The sequence below is a fragment of the Crocodylus siamensis genome, chromosome 6, assembly GCF_052110815.1.
Source record: "Crocodylus siamensis isolate JL-2025a chromosome 6, ASM5211081v1, whole genome shotgun sequence".
Taxonomy (NCBI): domain Eukaryota; kingdom Metazoa; phylum Chordata; order Crocodylia; family Crocodylidae; genus Crocodylus; species Crocodylus siamensis.
The window spans coordinates 8585134-8603690 of record NC_143400.1 but is presented as its reverse complement, the minus strand read 5'-3'; the positions used below and the strand labels follow the sequence as shown (position 1 = coordinate 8603690).

Here is an 18557-nt window from a genome sequence, read left to right as displayed (position 1 = left end):
TCGCTCTACGTTGCCCAGGTAACGGCTCTGCCCCGTGCCCGGCACCAAGATGACGGCGAGATGGCGTCGAGCGCAAACGCGACGCAGGCGCGGGTGGGGCGCGGCGGGCGGAAGCGCTCGGGCGCGGAGCGCTTCCGGTTCCGGGTCGGCGGGCGAGAGGGCTTGGGCCGCTGTTTGTAAACTTCCCTCCCCGGGGAGCGGCGGCGGCAGCGGCGGCGTCGGGAGCGGCGCGGTCAGGTACAGCTCTCCGCCCAGGGTGGGGGAAAGACGAGCGCGACCACCCCGCCCGTCTCTCCCGCGGGTCACGACCCCGCCCGGGCACGCGGCCGCCGCCCAGCGCGCATGCGTCTGCCCGGGGGCCTCGGACTGCGCGCCCCCCCACGGGCCGCGCATGCGCTGTCGCGGGGAGGCGCGTTCCCCCCGCAAGAACTCCGTGTACCCGTGAACCTGCAAACGGGGTGTGCTCATGCAAGGTGCTCTTGCAGCTCGTGGACATGCAAAGTGCTCGTGCAAGGTGCGTGTGCCTGTGTGAGATGCACACACAGGAGAGACGTGCACGGTTGTCCTTGCACATGGGGTGTGCGGCCCCCTGTGGAGCCCCTTTCATGCCCTGGCGGCCATCACCCATCCCACTGTGTGGACAGGCAGCCTGGGTGCCATGGCATGGGGCGCTCAGAGGAGCAGGGACGTGCGGGGTCAGTCCCGTGGCGCAGCCTGGGAGCGCCGGGGCCCATCACTTCTCCTTGTACTCATTCCCCCTCCGTACGTGCACCCTCAGCACCAAGGCGAAGGTTCGTTGATGCTGCTCCTCGGTAGCAAGCGGCTCGCTTCACCTGGCAGCTGCTCGCAGGCTGGTGTCGGAAGCATCACGCCAGACCCTGCCTCTTCTTCCGGGTCCTGTCACAAGCCTCTCTTTTCTTTTCCCCCCCCAGGTTCCAGGAGCATCTGCAGCGCGACCTGTGGCCTTCATCCAGCCAGAGGGACTAGGCTCGGGCTGACCTGTCTGTCTGCTGGGTGCAGCCCCATTGCCTTCCCCTCTAGCTTTTGCAGCCCTTCGCCCCGCGGGGGGAGGACGGCTTTAGAGCATCACGCACAACCCCGGGCTCCCAGATCCCAGCAAGATGTCAGCGAAGTGGAGGGTACTGGACAAGACCAGCAAAAAATGATTAACTGACACAGTCTTTCTAATCGTAAAATTCTTTCCTGGGAGAGAATTAAGGCTAAAGAATTGTTACAGTCCATTTGTTGAGGACAAACAGACGAGATGGCTCAGGTAATGAGCCCCCAATTTCCCCATCGGTAACGCGGGGATCCCACGTCCAGCTGAACAGGCTGCAGAGCCGCGGGGGCCCCACTTGCTAGAGGGAGAAAGCTCTACGTAACACAAGCAGTTTGAGTCGTCACCCAATCTGGCGGCAGTGGCATGCGAGGGGTGGCTCAGTGCGCGCACACGTGGATACATGTTTGTGGGCTGCTTCCCGGCCTCGGGGCTGTCCCTTTTTCAAAGCCACCCAAGGAGAGCACCTCCAAAGACACTCTCCCGCTAGTCATTGTAGGTCTTCCCTGAGCCACTTTTTGGCTTTTTACCCGGGATGGAGCGCATCCCGTGCCGGGTGGCACAGGGCTTTCGGCTTGGTCACACACTGGCTAGCAGTGGACAGTCGGCTGCCCATGCCCAGCTCGCCCCTGCATTGTTCGTGCCAATCTGTCTCTCTACAGGCAAGTCTCCTAGCCTGTGAGGGGCTGTCTGGTGTGTGCCTTGTGCCAACTGTTGCCAGCAAGAAGATGATGCCAAAACAGAGCTCAAAACAGGCTGAGAATGGCGAGCGTGGGAACAGCCCAGACATGCTGGTACGGGGGAGGCAAGATGGGGTGGAGGGGAGGGGTGTCTGTCCTGTCATGATTCGGCCTGACATGCCCCCGACTGTGAGCACACCCCACAGTGTGTGTAAAGGTTTAGTGGCTCTGCTCTGAGCCTGGGGGAGGGGGAAGTCTGGTAGGAGAAGAGGGAGGGTCTCTGGGGGATGCTCTGACTGGGGTTTCTCTTTTTGGAAGGGTCTGCGCACGGAGAGCGAGAAGCCCCGGAACCGGAAGGAGGAGGAGGCAGCGGAAGCATCGCAGCCAAAGAAATCCCTCAAAAAGGCAGGTAATCGGGCGCGGTCCAAGCAGGGCTGGGAGTTGTAGCAGATGCCAGGGCCCAGCCTGGCCTGCACAGCTCCACCTCCAGTTTCCCTGCCTTGCATGACTAGCGAGACAGGCTCTGGAGGGAACACTGAGGGGCAGGGCAGATCGATGCCACATCCTGCCACCCATCCCAGCACTCTCTGTGGTGCTGAGCCACCAGCCCACAGGTCTTTAAGTCGAGCACGTGCCTGGGATCCAGGACTCCTGGGTCCCGTTCTCGTTAGAATCCTCAAGCAGGTAAGAAGGTGGCTGAATAGCTGGTGAGTGTCTTGACAGCACTGTCCCCCCAGGAGACTGGCACTTCCCCCCCAGTTCTCCAGGGCCTGGTGTTGACTAAACCCCTGTGCCTTGCAGGTGGTGGTGATCGAGCAGAACGGCTCCTTCCAGTTGCGCATCCCCAAGAACTTCATTTGCGAGCACTGCTATGGAGCCTTTCGGAGCAGCTACCACCTCAAGAGACACATCCTCATCCACACGGGTATGGGTACGGGGCTGGGGGAAGCTGAGGTCTTGCCCTGCCTGTGGCTGCTGCAGGCCTGGCATGGGATCGACACAGGACTCCACCCCTACCCCAGCCAGCATCCAGTGGGAGCACGTTGTGGTGCTGTGATTTGTGGCAGGGGTGGGGTATCCTCGAAGGCAGGTGTTGGATGGCACATGCATGGTCCATGTTCTAGTGCGTGGTGTCCTGGAGGCCAGTGCGTGAAAACAGAGCTGCCCTGATCCAGGGCAGGCAGGCTCTGTACTGCAGGGAGCGGGGTGACACCACAACTACCTTCACAGTCCTTTTTCCCCCCCCGCCCAGGTGAGAAGCCATTTGAGTGCGACGTGTGTGACATGCGCTTCATCCAGAAGTACCACCTGGAGCGTCACAAGCGTGTGCACAGCGGGGAGAAGCCCTACCAGTGCGAGCGCTGCTTGCAGGTACCACCCACTCCCCGGGCTTTGTGGGGTTAATTCCACAGGCTGAGGGCCTGGCCCCGCATCTCTGCTCCTGCGCCTTGGCTCGATTCCTCTCTGCCAGGCACAGCCATTGATCTGTGGCTTCCCTCGGAGACCCAGGCTAGACTCCGGGGGGACCTGGCTTCCTCCAGCAGGACAAGATATCTGTGTCCCATCCCTGGAGGCTGCAGCGTTCCTGGGTGCTGGGGCAGGACTACAGCCCCTCCACCTTGCTCAGACTGTACTCAAAAGCTGGGTCCTGGCTGGAATCAACCCCAGGCCATGCCCTGGGGAGGGTGGGGACCCCCACGTCTGCCCTCCCAGCTGGGCAGGGCCCATTTCAGTACTGGCTCTCCACCCTGGGGCAAGCAGGTGAGACAGAGCCTGGTCTTAGTCCCCCGAGCCACCGGCATACATAGGAACAGCCCTAACTGCAGCAGGCCAGGAGCTGCAGCACGGTGCTGTCCACAGGCTCCACTCTAACCCCCCTCCCCTCCCCTCCCCTCCCCTCCCTCAGAGCTTCTCCAGGACAGACCGGCTCCTGAGACACAAACGGATGTGCCAAGGTTGCCCAACCAAGACCCCCGACTCACAGCTGCTGCTCTAGGGGCCGAGCCGCCGTGGGACAAGCCAGGAAGCCGACCCCTTGGCGCCTTCCTACTCCGGGTTTTGCCTGGCCAGCCCCCTGGCCGGGGGGGCAGGGAAGGGGGCCAAGCCAGGACTGTCCCAGACTTTCAGTCGAGGTCCTGACACTGTACATACGCTGAAGATGATCTGGAATCCTTTTCTCTCCCTCCTTCCCCCACCAGCAGAAGCTCCCGGCAGCTGTGTATAAACCTTCTAGATCCTTTCCTACTCCCCCACTCCCATCCCCCTTGGTTTTGAAGTCCCACAATGGGTGTCTCAGGAAAGGCTTTGGAGGACCGCTAGGCCTCAGCAGAGGAAGCTGGCTCCGCTGGCCTCGGACTAACTGCCTGGCCTGCGCGGACCCTGGCTCACAGGTATGGAGGCGAGCAGGGGCGGGACTTAAATTTTCCTCTTTAATTAGTCTTGCTGTGAGAGAGGGGGACGTTGGCTTCACGAGGGCGCCACTGGGGCTTCACAGTGCAAGCTGAGCGTCTGGGAGTGGGGCCTGCAGGACTCGTATCTCGTCTGCTTTTGGGGCCTGTGCATTTTTGCCTTCCGGTGCCAGGTCAGGAGAAGTAGAGGAGGGATTGCTAGGGGTGTTCAGCTGGAGCAGTGGGTCTGTGTGGGCAGAGAGTATTGCTTTGGTGTTAGGTGCTGAACTGGCTCCGTCTGATGGGGAGATGGGGCAAGAGGGGCTTTGCTGATGTGGGGCAGTGTGGAGTAGGTAATCTAGCCACATAGCCAGGGAGACTCTGTTGTGAGAAGCCTCTTGCTGTGACCCACTGGCCTGGCGGCTCTGAGAATAAAGCACCCGCTTTTCTCTGGGTGGGTGCAGCTGCATCCCCCACCCTCCCTCCCTGGCATCTAGCTCTGTGCACCGCCGAGCCCTGCAGCTCCCAACCTTGCCCTGTGTTGGTGTCCGTGACAGCAGGGCATGTGGACCCTGCTTGGTGCTGAAACTGTGGCCCAGTAGTGCTTGCGCGCTGCAGTCCAAGATCTCACCCTGCTTCCCTGCCCCCCTCCAAGCGGCCACCATGGGTCAGGTGACATGGGAGAGGGGGGACAGTGGCATCAGAGACAAGCCCCCCTCCCCGGGAATGAATCCTGCTGGTTCTTTGCGTGTCTTTGGTTCTGATGCTTCCTCCCAGAACCCCGTCCTTTCTGCGCCGTCTCCTCCTGCAGCCTTCACACCTGCTTGTGCGCTGCCCGCACTTCTTTACGTCCCTTTTGCAGTGGCAGGGAAATGCACCAAACCTCTTGCCGCTGCCCAGTGGTGGCCTCAGCTCTCCATCTTTCTCATCGGTCTTGTTCCCAATGATCATATGAAGTCAGCTCACCCATGCCATTTCGGCTACACCCTTTCTGTACTCAGTCCACGTATCAGCAAGGTGATCCAGGAGCTCCAAACCAATCTCTTGCCTCCCTGGCTTTGCCCGTGGCCTCACCCTGTCTGGCATGGCCAGCATGTCACTGGAAGGAATATTGCTGTCGTGGTTGCTGGCCTGTCCTTGAGCTTTCATTCATCTCAGTGGATTGTGAAGGGCCGTCCTGGGCTGGCATCTGGGGTCTGGAGGCCCCTGCAAGTCCATCGCAGCCCTGAGAAGCAGCCAGACGGGCCGACACCGAGATGCCAGATGCGTCAGTCGGGGAGTCGAGTCCCTGCCAGCAGCAGCTTTCTGCTTGGTGAAAGTGAAAGGTGCCTGAACTCTACCAAGCTCAAAATAGCAGGGGCCAGTTTCCTGCCTCCAGCTGCAGCCTTCATACACAGGGACCCAAGACAGCCCATGCAGCCTCCGTCAGCAACCTGAGCGATCCCTGGGCCTTCCTGGGGGTTGCCAGCAGCAGCTCCTGACCCAGGTCTACTGCCCCCTGGGGGCTGAGCCTGCACTTGACCCCATGAAGAGGCCATTTCGGAGCACGCCCAACATGCAAGTCCCTGCACCAGGAATCGCAGCTTCTCAGCACCTGGCATCGGCCAAGCGTCCCACTGTGCCCAGAGGCATGCTGGGCTGTGGCACCGTGTCCCCTGGACAGCAGTGGAAACTGAGGCTGCAGCCTTGCAACATCGGACCAAGCGCAGCGCCTCTGGATGCCCAGCGTTGCGTGGCGGGGTAGGAGGACGACTGCATTGTGCACGGAGCAAAGAGGGAAGTTGGTGTAGCACTTCCATCACGGCTGGTGGCGCTGCCTGCTGCTTCTGCATGCCCCAGGCCACCCAGCCAGGGCAAAACCTGAGAGAAGACAAGTGGTTGCTTATCTCCTATCAAGGAGGCTCTAAGGGAGCAAGGAACCCTCTGGGCTTCCTCCCCTGCCTTCACCTTCCTCAGGTAGGAAGTAGGAGTTGGCCGCCCTCCCCCCTCCTCCTGACTCTGTGGGGCTGAAAGCGGCGAGGTTCATCTTTTCCTGCCCCCCCCCCACACACACCCCCCTTTATCATGCCGAAGCAGCCGCACAGCACTGAGGCCAGCGCCTGCCCCCGCCCTTACCCTCACTGCAGAAAGGAGCCGGTGAAGGAACCGCAGCAGCTGCGGCTTCTCGTAGCGCCAGCTCCTTACCTGCTGCGTCTCTTGCTTTTGCAGGATTGCAGGGGGGGGGGGTGCTGATGGCATTGCTGAGCATAGAGGAGGCTGATTTGCTTATGGGGTGCTGCTGGGATTTCCTGGCTTTCAGCCTCTCACCCTAGTGGGTGTGGGGCATTAGTCTCTCTCTTCCCACCCCCCCATCCCATCCCTGCAGCTTGTCTGTACCATTTTGTGCCTGTGAGCAAGAGCTATAGCTGCAGCCAGTCCCCGTTAATGTGCTTGGTGCTGGGACAGGTGGGGGTATGGTGGGCTGGGAGCCAGGAGGACTGGCACTCATGTCCCAGCTCTGATTTCCGCTCTGCCTTTATCCACGGCGGCTGATTGTGCCGGAGCCACTGCCTACAGACAGGCATCGGAGCGTAGCATAGAAGCGAGGAGGGATGAGATGTGTCTAGCAGGGCTGGTGATAGGCTGTAGGCGCATCTCTCAGGCTCAGTTGCAATGTGGCAGCTCCCATCCCTGCCGCAAGGGCCCCACGCTGATCCCCTGCAGGAGGGCGTTGGCCAACGGTCTGGTCAGTTCAGCCAGGTACTAACAGCAGGGGTAGGTGAGACTTCAGGCTGGAGCCGGGGGAGGGTTCGTGGTCAGAGCCACCTGTTGCAGAGCTGCTGGCGGGAATGTCCCAGCTCGAGCGCATGGGGAGCAATCAGTGCTGCGGGAGGGGTTGGGGGAGGCAGGAGTGGCAGGTGTGCGACTGGGGTGCTAAGTGTGCCCGTCCTGGGGGCCCTTGCTCATCTGTGCCCTGTCTAAACTCAGCCCCCACCTCTCATCGCTTCTGCAGTGGGAGAGCTCCTGGCAGGCAGCCTGGGCCCTCTGCATCTCGGGTTATTTCCCCCTAACCATCACAGAAGCATTTCTTCCCCCTCCCCCAGGCAGAGGGGCTCAGGGTTCCCCAGAAAGCCTGTGTCCCACAGCCCCCCTGCCTCAGGGAAACGGGGTAAACTTGTCGCCCGTATGAAATGGGTGAACGTCCGCAGTTGGAGCCGGCTCCTTGTTCTCTTGGAAGCGGCCCCTTGCAGCACTTAATTGTCCCCTTCCCCCCCTGCCGCCCCGCGCGGGGGGGCGGGTGCACTGTTGATGTATGTGTATGACGACTCTCTAGGTTTCCCCTCAAAAGCCGTGGCATGGGAAAGGTGGGGGCAGTGACCGCAACAAGTGACAAAAAGGAAACATGACATGAACTGAAAACACTTGTCTGAGCCGTGGCAAACGAAAGGGCACACCGGCGGCTGTGACACGGGAGCAGCAGCCCCAGGCCAGGGCCACGGCCTGGTTCCACTGTGGGCCCGAGCCCAGTGCTGCCTTCCCAGGGTAGCTCAGAGTTGCAGGCGTCTAGTCTCGGGCAGGGCCCAGTTGCAGGCACAAGGCATCCCTGCACTGTGGGTAGCCACTACCCCAAACTCATCCTCCCTAGCTCCTGCACTGGGTTGGATGTGTGGTGCTGCAGGTCAGGGGTTCAGGGCTCATGTGGCACCAGGGGCAAGGGGGCAGCTCCCTCCCCCCCTCCTCATGTACAGCTTATTTTTCCTGCACCCCTTGGCTGGGGAAAGCAGCTGACCTCCCCCCCTTGAGGTGGGGGGTGTGCTCTCTACCCCAGCTGCTCCTGGTGCGGCCAGCCAGCCTAGTTTCCTTCCCAGCTTGCCTCATTCAGAAGCCCCCGGGGCTCGCACTCCTGGGGGCACGTCTGCGCTGGTGAGGGCAGGAAACCGTGCTGGCAGCTCATGGTCCATCTGTCCAGAGGAGCAAAGCTGGGTCCCTCAGCCACATGGTGACATGACCCTGGCCCTGATGAGGCAGGGCATGCGCCATCCCACCTTGGTTGGGATGGACAGACCAAGAGCTCACAGCCTTTGCCGCGTCCTGTCGCTTGTTGTCTTTTTTTTTTTTTTTTTAAATATACTTATTTTGCTATGGGGCGGGAGGGAGCGGGGAAGCGTGTTACAGATCAGATAAGCCGGGGTCACTTTTAAACCGTAGTTTTTCTAAGCTGTTGGAAATGTGTCTCTTTTTACCGCGCCCGGCGGCCCTCCCTGCCTGAGACACTGAGGGTATTTAAATAAAACTCGTGGGGTTTTTTTTCCTTTTCTAAACCCACTGCCCTGCTTCTTCTCTCCGTTCACAGGCTGGGGGGTGGCGGGGGGAGAAGGAAGAGCTCCCCCAGGCCTGTGCGGGTTATAGCACTAAAGGAGCCTGTGCTTGCAGCGAGCAGAGTCCCCGAGGCGAGTCCTGCCAGTTGCGTGTGCAGCCCCTGGCATGGCCAGGCAAGCCCATGAGAGCCCATTCAGCTTGTCCACGAGGCTCCTGCCCTGCAGTGGGGCTCTCCTGGGAGTAGGGCAAGCATGGGGGCTCCCTCTCCCCAGCGTCAGGCTGTTGGTGTGGTGGAGCCACGGTTGCAGCAGCCACAAGCCTGCCCTGGCTCATGGGGGCGGCTTTATTAACTAAGCAAAAGCCTTGGGGTGTTGCAGGAGCTGGATGTGCCAAGCTAATTCCCGGTGTAAGGGTTCGGCCCAAGGGTGCTGCACAATAAGCCGGTTCGGCCCTGTCCCCAGCTCTGCCCCCAGCTGCGCTGGCTGCTCCCGTCAGCCTCGCCCCCCCACGCCTGTCCCGGGTGCAAGAGCTCACCCACATGTGCATGCACGCGTGCAGGGTGGGGCACGTTCCACTTCCGAGCAGGGGAAGCTGCAGTGCTGAGAGAAAGCAGGGGCCTGTCCTACCCGCAGCCCAGCCCTCCCAACTGCCCCAGGTGGAGCAGGGCTGTGGCTTGGGTCCTCTGAGCACCCTGACAGCACTGCGCAGCGGGGACACAGCTGGGCCTCGAGGCTGCATGGCCAGCTGGAAAAGGGGAAACTGTGCAAGCGCCCACGCGGGGGAGGGCAGGAAGATGTGGCAGCCGGCCCCTTCCCTGGGAGCGGGTGGTGGGCTGTGGCTGTGGGGGACTCCTAGAAGCATGCTCTGAAACAGGGCAGAGGCCTTGCATGTGCACACAGGCCTCCCCTGCACCCCACGCCCCTTCACCTTCCACACATACAAACAACACAGGATGCAGCGGCCTGGGTAGCGCCGGAGCCCTTTATTGCCCCTGGAGCACCACGGGCTGTTCCTGCCCCAGGGGCACCCTAGGGAGGGAGCCAAGGGTCGGGGCTGGGGGGCAGTCCTAGCTTCCCAACAGGTCTGCTGCCCGAAGGGCGCAGGTGGCATCAGCACGCTGTGGGAGCTTGCACGAGGGAGCCGAGTTACGCGGGCCGAGCCGGGGGGCGCGGAGGCCCCGGCACACGGAGCGAGGGGGCAGCCAACCCCGGCGCTGCCTCAGTTCTGGTTGTAGTTGGGGTTGACGACGGTGGTGGTCGCGCTCCGGTACAGCGGGTTGTTCACCTGCGGGAGCAGAAAGGCAGCTGAGCCCGGCTGCGGGGGGGCAGCTGGGCCCAGGGCCGCGGACACAGGGATCCCTGCCCTGGCTGGGGGGGGCCGAGGCACGGGGCAGCACAGACCTCGTTCCAGCGGCTGCGCTGCTGCTCCTGCTGGAAGCGCTGAAACTCCCGGCGGTCGTAGGACCACAGCATGAAACGATAGGCCCCCACAAACACCAGTCCCAGCGTCACGATGCCCACGACCAGCCCTGCCACCAGCCGGGCCGTCAGGTCTGCAGCCGCGGCTGGGGGAGGCGGGAGGAGAGGGTGAGGGGAGCAGCCATCTGAGACCCCCCCCCCCCGCCTTGTGCTCGCCCTATGCCAGACCCCCCAGGGGCACCCCTATCCGCCACCCGCCTGGGGCTCACCCTCCCTGTCCTTCACGATAAGCTTCACGCCATCCTTCTTAGGGTGGGGCACGATGAGGAAGATGAGGATGTGCCCGTCCTCCGCCTTCTCCTTGCACCAGGTCTCGTCCACGGCTGGCGCAGGCTGCAGCGTCACCTCCACTCCCTGCTCCGCGCAGGCGGCGCTGCAGTTCCTGCTCAGTGGCCCTGTCCTGAAGGCCCCGCAGTCTGCGCAGTCCCTGCCAGGACCCCCGAGCCGTCACGGCTGGGCACTGCCCCCTCCCAGCCCAGCTTGGGCCCCGGCCTTTGCCTTCCGGCAGTCTGCGACCCCTGGCTTTAGCCTCTGGGCGATCTCTGGCCCCTGCCCTCTGATCCCTGAGCTTTGCCCCTGATTTTTTACCCCTTTTGCCCCTAGGTCTCTGCCTGCTGCCCTTTGTCCTCTGATTTTTGGCCCCTGCCCTTTATCCCCACATCTCTGACCCCTGACCTTTGCCCCCAGGCCCATACCGGTGCTGCTCGCAGGGGGTGCGGCAGGCGAGGCAGCGGCCACAGAGGCTGCCAAAGTAGCCAGGGTCGCAGTTGCACTGGTTGCAGAGGCAGGTCCCGTGCCCACTGCAATGCTGCCCGTCACGCTCGCACGCACTGGTGTTCCGGCTACACTCGCACGCTCTGCCCGTGTACCCTGATTCACACTGGCACGTCCCGCACATGCACTGTCCATGCCCTGGGGAGATGGGGGACCCTGCTGTCAGCCTGCAGCTCCAGCGCCAACCCCCCACCCCGCCCCACGCCCGCTCTCACCCCCCAGCCCATCCCAGCCCCCATCCCACTCACCTGCGCAAAGCAGCCCGCCGTGGCGCTCACAGCCAGCGTCGTCACACTCACAGAGGTCGCCGCGCACGTGGGGGTCACACTCGCAGCGGCCGCACACACAGCGCCCCCGCCCACTGCACACGGGGCCTGTCCCATTGGCCGCCCGGCAGCCGTGCCCCACCGCACCCTGCTCTGCTGCCTCGCACTCGCAGTGCCGCCCCATGCGCCCTGCCGGGCAGCTGCCAGGAATGGGGCCAGGGTCACACGGGGCTGGGGGTGGCCCCTGCTCCCCCATTATCCCTCTCTGTGCCTTAGGCACCCCCACCCCATGTCATTCACCCTTCATGGTGGCTCCTGGCACACACCCCCCCACAGGCACATGCCTCTATGCATTACACACACAGCCGTTCAAATGCCCCTTGCACATGTGCCCCCATGCATCACCCCATGCACACATGCCCCAATATGCACCTCACACACACCTCCCATGCACATGTGCACACACCCCACATGCACACATGCCCCCCCAAGCACCATCCAATGCACACCCCACGCACACCCCTGTGCGCACATCCTCATGCACATGCACAGGTGCTCTCGCACACAAACCCCTGCATGCACCACCCAGTGCACACCCCACACACCCGTGTACATGTACAGAAGCTCTTGCATACACACATCCCCACATGCACATGCCTCCCCCCACGCATGCTGGGCAGTACCTGCAGATGCCGCAGGTGAGGTTGCCAAGGCCGGCGCAGTGCGGGGCATGGGGCTGGGAAGGGCCACAGTTGCAGCCACAACTCGTCTCCAGCTCCACGTGCAGCTCCTCGGCCAGGCCCAGCACCCGCAACGTGAAGCCCTGAGTGCCCTGCAGGCAGGCGTCTGCCCGCACTGTCACCCAGAACTCCACCTGTGGGTGGGAGGGTGGTGAGCCGCGGGACCCCACAGAGACCCCCTGCCCCATCCCGCCTCAACACCCCTGGCTCACCTGCTCATTGATGTGCACCCCGGAGCAGCGCCCACCCTCAGCCTGCGGGGGCCCGGCCTCCTTGGCCCCTGGCCCGCAGTGCGACTCATAGGTCACGGACACGCCGGGCGGCAGCTCTGAGTGCTGCAGCTCCACCGTGGATGACAGGCTCTGTGAAGGAATGGGGCAGCAGGTCAGAGGTCCCTGTACCCCCCCAGCCAGCCCCCTGCACCCACAGCCACCCCCCTGCACTCATGGCCAGCCCCCTGCACCCCCAGCCTCTGCACCCATGTCCAGTCTTCTGCACCCCAACCCATCCCTTTGCACCCCCAGCCATCCCTCTGCACCTGTGGCCAGTTCCCTGCACACCCAGACAGTCCCCTGCACCCCCCAGCCAGCCCCCTGCAACCCTAACCAACCCCCTGCACCTGAAGCCAGGCCCCTGCACCCTCAGTCATGCCCCTAAACACCCAGCCAGCCCCCTGAAGCCCCAGTGGGGTCCGGGCTCACATTATAGGCATCAGCAATGAGCTGCACCACGTTGCTGGAGTCCTCCTTCAGCTCCCCCACCACCGACTTGGGGATCAGCTTGCTCAGCTCCTGCAGGTGGGGGCAGCTGAGCGAGGCAGAGGCCTCCGACCCCTGCTCCATGCCCCAGGTGGCCGCCTCCCCCAGCACCCACCTGGTAGGCAGGCAGTGCCGAAGCCGTCACAGCGAAGATGGGCTGGATGTTGGCGGCCGAGAGCACCTGGGCCAGGTGCCCCACCGAAGGGTAGTCCTGCCGGAGCGGGTGCAGGCATCAGTGCCAGGCGGGGCACAGGACCCAGAAGTCCAGGTGCCCACCCTGCCAGAGGGACCCAGGAGTCCTGGTGCCCACCTTGCCCCTGTGCCAGAGCCCAGCACAGGACCTAGGAGTCCTGGCTCCTGCTATAACCACTAAGCTTCACTTCCCCTCCAAGAGCTGGGGGCATCCAGCTCCTTCCCCACCCCAGTCCCATGCATTTTCCCTCCCTAGACCCCCCCACCCACCACCACTCTTGGGCCCAGGAAAAGAACCCAGGAGTCTGGCCCCACTCCCAGGCTGGCCCTGGCCCTGGCTTACGTAGACGTGGCTCTTGGCATACAGGCCATCAGGGCCGAGGTGGCAGCGCCCGTCGCTTGGCAGGTAGATGCCGCCCAGACGCCCATCGCCGGCCGTGTGGAAGGTGTCGTCCGAGGTGAACACAAGCAGCCGTGTCACATTTCGCCACCCGATCTGCTCCTGGGGGGCCAGGAGGTGAGGGCCTGGCAGCACTGCGGCCCCCTACGCGCTTGCATGGGCACCAGCCTCGGCATGCCCAGGCCCATGCACCCCACACGCTTGTGCACACACACCCCTGGGTATACATGTGTGACCCTGCTTCCATACACACCTCTGTGCACAGACATCCTGAGCACTCTTGTAGGCTTGTGAGCACACAGCTGTGCACAGCACACACTTGAATATCTGCCCGCAGCTGTCTGCACGTGTGCTCAGCCCTCCTCCATTCACACTCATGCACACTCATGGTTGTGCACAAGCATGCCCCTTCACTCACACATGCACCAACACACTTGTGAGCACACAGCCTTAGTCACATACGAGGCAAGGCAAATGCACACCCACAGCTGTCTGCACACGTGTGCTCACCCCTCCTCCATTCACGCTCATAGCCATGCATATGTACATCCTTTGATTCATGCACACACTGGTACGCCTGTGAACACATGATCCCAGTTGTGCATGCACACACACATGCACACATAAGGTGAGATGAAAGCACACCCATGCCTGTCTGCACAAGTGTGCTCACACACCCATGCACTGCCTTCCTTCCCAGCTGTGCACACGCCCTGCCGTGCACATGCACCTTTGTGGACTCAGCCCCCCCTTGGCTCATACGTGTGTGGACACACACGCAGCTGGGCAGCGCTCCCCCACTCACACGAGGGCCCCATTGCACCCGCGTGTGAGCACCCACCTTGCACACAGCCACCTGCATGATGGCGTCGAAGCCGCCCTCGGGCGCATCCAAGTTGCCCGAGATGCGCTGCTGCCCGACGCAGCGCTCAAACTCACTGGCATTAGCGGTGAGGGGAAGCACGTGGCGGAAGCTGGCAGGGGGGGCGCACTGCTCGCCCCGCTCAGGGCACGGGTTCTGCAGCTTGGCCGGCACCGTGCTCACGTAGGGCAGCACCGTCTTGTCCACAAACGAGCCGAAGCCTGCGGGGCCGCACGCCCATCAGCCTAGGAGTGCGGGGGGCTGCCCCAGGGGCCCCTGGCCTGAGGGACCCCCCCCTTGACCTCAGGGACCCCTCCCACCCCAAGAGGGACCCTCCCAACCCCCCTGTGCCAAAGGACCCCCCACCCTGGGGGACCCCTCCCACCTCACCCCTCCCCACTCCACCCCAAAGGATCTTCCCCCAAGCCCATGCCCGTGAGGAGCCCTCCCCAACCCTCCCACCCTGAGCAACCCTGATCCCCCACCCTGAGGGATGCCTCTGCCCATGAAACCCAGGGGTCCCGGCTCCGAGCAGACTCTGCTGCCCTGCCGGAGCCGGGGGTGCAACCCAGGCGTCCGGACGGGGGGCCACACCGATGCGCACGGAGGGGGTGGCTCGGCGCAGGGTGTCCAGGAGGGCGCTGCCCAGGCGCCGCACGTTGGCCAGGTCGTCGCGCATGGAGTAGGACATGTCCATGAGGTAGTAGAGGTCCACGGGGAAGCCCTCGGCTCGCCGGAACCGCACCTGCAGCCGCTGCGCCGCCCCTGCGCACACAGCCCGGGTCAGGGCTCAGGGTTGGGGTCACCAGGGCCTGGGGCACAATGGGCGGGGGAGGGCGGTGGGACAAGCCTCCGCTCGACTATCTGTCTGCCCAGGCCCAGGGAACATGCACCCACCATGGGAGCCCACCAGGAGTCGCGGGGCCACGGCCTGGGACATGCCAGCCCACGGTGACATACCAGGGAGATGCCAGCCCCCAGTGACATACCAGGGACACACCACCCGCATGCAAGGCAGGGCCGTGGCAAGGGACACGCCAGCCCCCCGTGACACAGGACCACATGCTTGCCAGGCTGCAGGGCCCCTGGGCCCATCTCCCCCCAAACCCCACACGCACCGGGCCGGAGGCGCAGGGCAATGCGCTGCGGGGCGAGCTGGGTGATGCGACCATGGCTGGCACTGGGGCTCAGGGGCTCATCCTCCAGCACCCGGGTCTCGCTGTTGGCCTCTACCACCTCATCCTGGGGACAGCGACGGCGCAGAAGCACATCCCGCGGGGCACAGCGTGCCCCATTGCCCTCACCCGCCTGTGGGAACCCCTGCCAAGCATGCAGGGCCAGGGCCGAGTCAGGGGCATCTCGTGCCCGCCACGGGCACTGCCACCCCCCCCGCCCGGCGACGCACAAGACATGCAGCACGGGTGCAGATCCTTATCGTGGCCGTTTGCCACCCGCATTTCCTGCTGCCGGAGGTGACAGACAGACGGGGGTTGCACCCCAGGCCAGCCGCAGCCTCCTCACCCTGCCCTGCCATGGCAGCTCTGCCTCAGTTTCCCCCAGCACAGTGCTGGCTGTTGAGACCAGAGCCAAGTGAGACGCGGGCCAACGGCCCCAGCCCCACCAGCCCACTCTCCCTGCTGCTGGGCAGGATGTGGCCTGCTGCTGTCACGCACAGAGGCAGCCCCCACTCCTGCCCTGTGCTGGGGGAGCACCGCGGAGGATTTCCGGGGGGGGGGGGCTGCCGGCACCTGCGGGGCTCACAGCGGTTCCCAGCTCCCACGGGTACCAGAGCTGACCTAGTTCCAGGCCGTTTTTAGGGCCCGAGGGAGCAGGTTGCCAGAGACGGCGGGGGGGGGGGGGGGGAGGACAACCAGGCCTGAGCTAGCAGGGGCTGGGGGAGTGCAGGCAGGGGTCACAGGGAGCACTGGCAGCATTGGCAGGGGGCTGCGGGTAGGGAGGGAGGGAGGGGCACCGGCAGGGCTGGGGGTGGGAGCAGGGGGCTTCCCAGGGAAGGGCTGGATCTGAGGTGGGGGGGCAGAGGGGGGACATGCCCTGACTCAGCTTGTTACTTCCCCTGGCTTTTTCGTGAGAAAGACCGAGAACTGAAAGGAGAAGAGTGAAGGTGAACCAGGGGCCACGGCTCGGCTGGGTCACAGCTCCCACTGCTAGGGATCACCCGAGGGCAGGCCACGGGGCAGCCACGGAGCCCAGGCAGGTGGGCTGCGCATCGGGAGTGAGCGGCACCGGGGGGGACAGGGGGCTGCGGGTCAGGAGAAGCACCAGCAGGGCTGGGGGCAGCAAGGGCTGGGGGTCAGGAGCGAGGGGCAACAGCAGGGCTGGGACGCCCTGCTCTACTTGCAGCCCACCCCCCTCCCCGCCACACACACTTACCAGGTCCTTGCACCAGGCGCAGCTGGGGTGGGACCGGATGCAATCCTGGCAGGAGGCCTGGGGCTGGCAGGCACCTGCGGGGACCGCACGAGCCGGGAGTGACGCTCGGCAGGGCCAGGGGCTGCGGAAGCAGCGCCGGCCCTGCACTGCCCCAGGCCCCCCGGGCCCCCGCGGCCCTGCTCACCTGCTCCAGCCTCTTGCGGACTCGTCCCGGCCACCAGCCCCAGCAGCGCCAGGGCCAGGCCCACGCGCAGCGCGTCCCGCGGCATCGCCTGCAGGGACAGGGGCGAGGGAGTGTCACACCCTTGCGAGTCGCACGAGGGGTTCCCACAGGCTGCGACACCCTCGGCCAGGGCTCGTAGGTGCCCCCCTCAGGCCTGTGCCCCCCCCCACGCCCGCCCATTTCCTGTGCACACAGCGTGTACGTGTACGTGTGCGTGTAAGCTGCCTCACCCCACCCCAACTGCTTGCACGCGAAACCCAGGGGCTCCATACGGCAGGGCAGGAAGCGGAGCCCAGCAGTTGCAGCACACCACCAGGTACGGGACTCCTGGATCCCCTCCCTGGCCCCGGCACTCCCTGCCTCAGTTTCCCCCTCAGTGACCCGGGTGGTGGGACCCAGGCTGCCCACGGGGCTGGCCAGGCCATGACCAGAGCCGCCCACGGAGACACTAGGACCTGCTTGTGGGGGCAAGAGCCGCTCCTGGCTCCAAGGGCTGGGCAGGGCTGTCTGCACCCATGGGGCCTCGAGGCTGCAGTCGGGTGTCATGCATGGCATGCTGTGTGCCTGCCGGGGCAGCCATGCCCAGTGCCCGGTCCTGCCCCAGCCCTGCCAGCCCGGGAGAAGCTGAAACCCAGCACCCCACTCCAAGCCGGCAGGGACCCAGGCAGCCGCACACGGCACAGTACAATCCCCACCCTGCAGCAGGGCCCAGGACAGCGGCACAGGCCTGGCCCGTCTGGCCGTCGCGCTCCCCTTTCCTTCCCCTTCCCCTTCCTCTTCCCTTCCTCTTGCAGCTGTGGTGCCTGCCCCTGCGCTCCATTGCCCGCCTCCCTCTGTTAGGTCCTGACCTCTATCTACCCCTGTCTACCCCTGGTCCGGTCTGCCTGGGAGTGGCATCGTCCCTCCTTCTCCAGCCCCAGGTCTTGGCCTCTGTCTCTGTCCCCAGCCCTGGGCCCTGCCCGTGCACGCTCACCCCGCTTCCGTGGCAGGTGTCTGGCGCTGGCGGGGGCAGTGTGGCTGGCTCCGGGGTCTGGCCACGGATGGTGCCAGGTGAGGGGGTGGCGGCTGGAGCCTCCGGTATGCCTGACCGTAACTCCCCAGGCAGCTGCACCGCGATTTGCATCAAGTTTTTGTGATAGGAAACCACAACCGCGGGGTGGGGCGCAGCGCGTGGGGGAGGGCTGAGGGGCAGGGATGGAGGCAGGAGGGGCTGGGGGCAGCGGGGGGATTGGGGAGCAGAGGGGCATCACCCAGGCTGGGCCGCTAGGGCTAGGCCCGAGGGTGCTGGGGTCACCGCCACTGCCCTAGGTCACTGCATCGGGTGCAGGGGGCGGCCCTGGATCACCCGCCAGATGCAGGGGGGCAGCTGCGGGGATGTGCAGGCCTGGACCCCAAGCTGGAGCATCTGCAGTGACGGCCATGTCCATCCTGCCCCCATGTCCATCCTGGCAGCCCTAAGCCCCATGCCCCTGCCCCGGGCCCTCCTGCAGCCTGGTCACCGCAGGGGCAGTGTGTGTGCACAAGGTGTGTGCGCACAGGGGTGTGTGGGGGGCAGTGGGTTCCCGTGGGTGCCGTGTGTGCATGTATCTGTGTGTGTCGGGGGGTGGGAGGGGGTTGCATTGTGCACGGAAGGGGAAGCTGTGCCCCTACCTGGCAGTGCCCAGATTGTAGGGCAGGGCTCTGCGTATGTACGTGTGTGTGCATGAGACGTGCCACATGGGTGGGGGGCGCCCGGGGGGGGACTGCATGCTGGCACCAGGGCCTGCAGGCGTGTGCATGCACCAGTGGTGCACACTGCTTATGAGCACACACAATGCAGACCCTCCGTGTGCACAGGGAGCTCCCTGTGTGGGCAGGGGAGTGTCCAGGCAGCGTGTCCGGGGGGGAGGGGCTCTGCCCACAGCAGTTGCTCCAGCTCCCCCTTCCTGTTTTGCCGGTGGTTTGGTACACACAGGACCTCCCCCCCCACGAACCCGCGTGGGGCCCAGGGCCTGGCTCCTGCCGGCCGCCACCAGGAGGTGCTGCTGCCTCTGCCCCCATTCCTCGTGCC

The 18557-nt window shown here is 64.4% G+C and overlaps 2 protein-coding genes across 6 annotated transcripts; one reads left to right on the top strand and one right to left on the bottom strand.

Moving 5' to 3' along the window:
- Positions 1 to 92: 92 nt before the first annotated feature.
- On the top strand, positions 93 to 8405 carry ZNF740 (zinc finger protein 740). Of its 2 annotated transcripts, none has more exons than XM_090051140.1 (7): positions 93 to 237; positions 933 to 1273; positions 1720 to 1851; positions 2056 to 2142; positions 2539 to 2662; positions 2990 to 3108; positions 3644 to 8405. In XM_090051140.1, exons 2-7 carry the CDS (start codon positions 1265 to 1267, stop codon positions 3731 to 3733), a joined length of 561 nt encoding a protein of 186 aa, XP_089907266.1. In that variant the 5' UTR covers positions 93 to 237; positions 933 to 1264; the 3' UTR covers positions 3734 to 8405. The 2 variants fall into 2 exon arrangements, with proteins under 2 accessions (XP_089907266.1, XP_089907267.1); XM_090051141.1 differs by lacking the exon at positions 93 to 237 and adding an exon at positions 277 to 514.
- Positions 8406 to 9385: 980 nt separating this feature from the next.
- ITGB7 (integrin subunit beta 7) lies at positions 9386 to 17648 on the bottom strand. 4 transcript variants are annotated; one of them, XM_090050656.1, is made up of 16 exons: positions 17481 to 17648; positions 16469 to 16556; positions 16285 to 16358; positions 15012 to 15213; positions 14488 to 14658; positions 13873 to 14114; positions 12975 to 13133; positions 12555 to 12650; positions 12383 to 12472; positions 11894 to 12043; positions 11625 to 11815; positions 10924 to 11141; positions 10597 to 10813; positions 10111 to 10328; positions 9824 to 9987; positions 9386 to 9707 (listed from the first exon to the last, which is right to left on the bottom strand). In XM_090050656.1, the coding sequence occupies exons 1-16, from the start codon at positions 17628 to 17630 to the stop codon at positions 9642 to 9644; spliced, it is 2496 nt and encodes an 831-aa protein (XP_089906782.1). In that variant the 5' UTR covers positions 17631 to 17648; the 3' UTR covers positions 9386 to 9641. The 4 variants fall into 4 exon arrangements, with proteins under 4 accessions (XP_089906782.1, XP_089906783.1, XP_089906784.1 ...); XM_090050657.1 differs by having other exon boundaries at positions 12975 to 13127; XM_090050658.1 differs by lacking the exon at positions 17481 to 17648 and adding an exon at positions 17203 to 17261.
- Between the last annotated feature and the right edge of the window lie 909 nt (positions 17649 to 18557).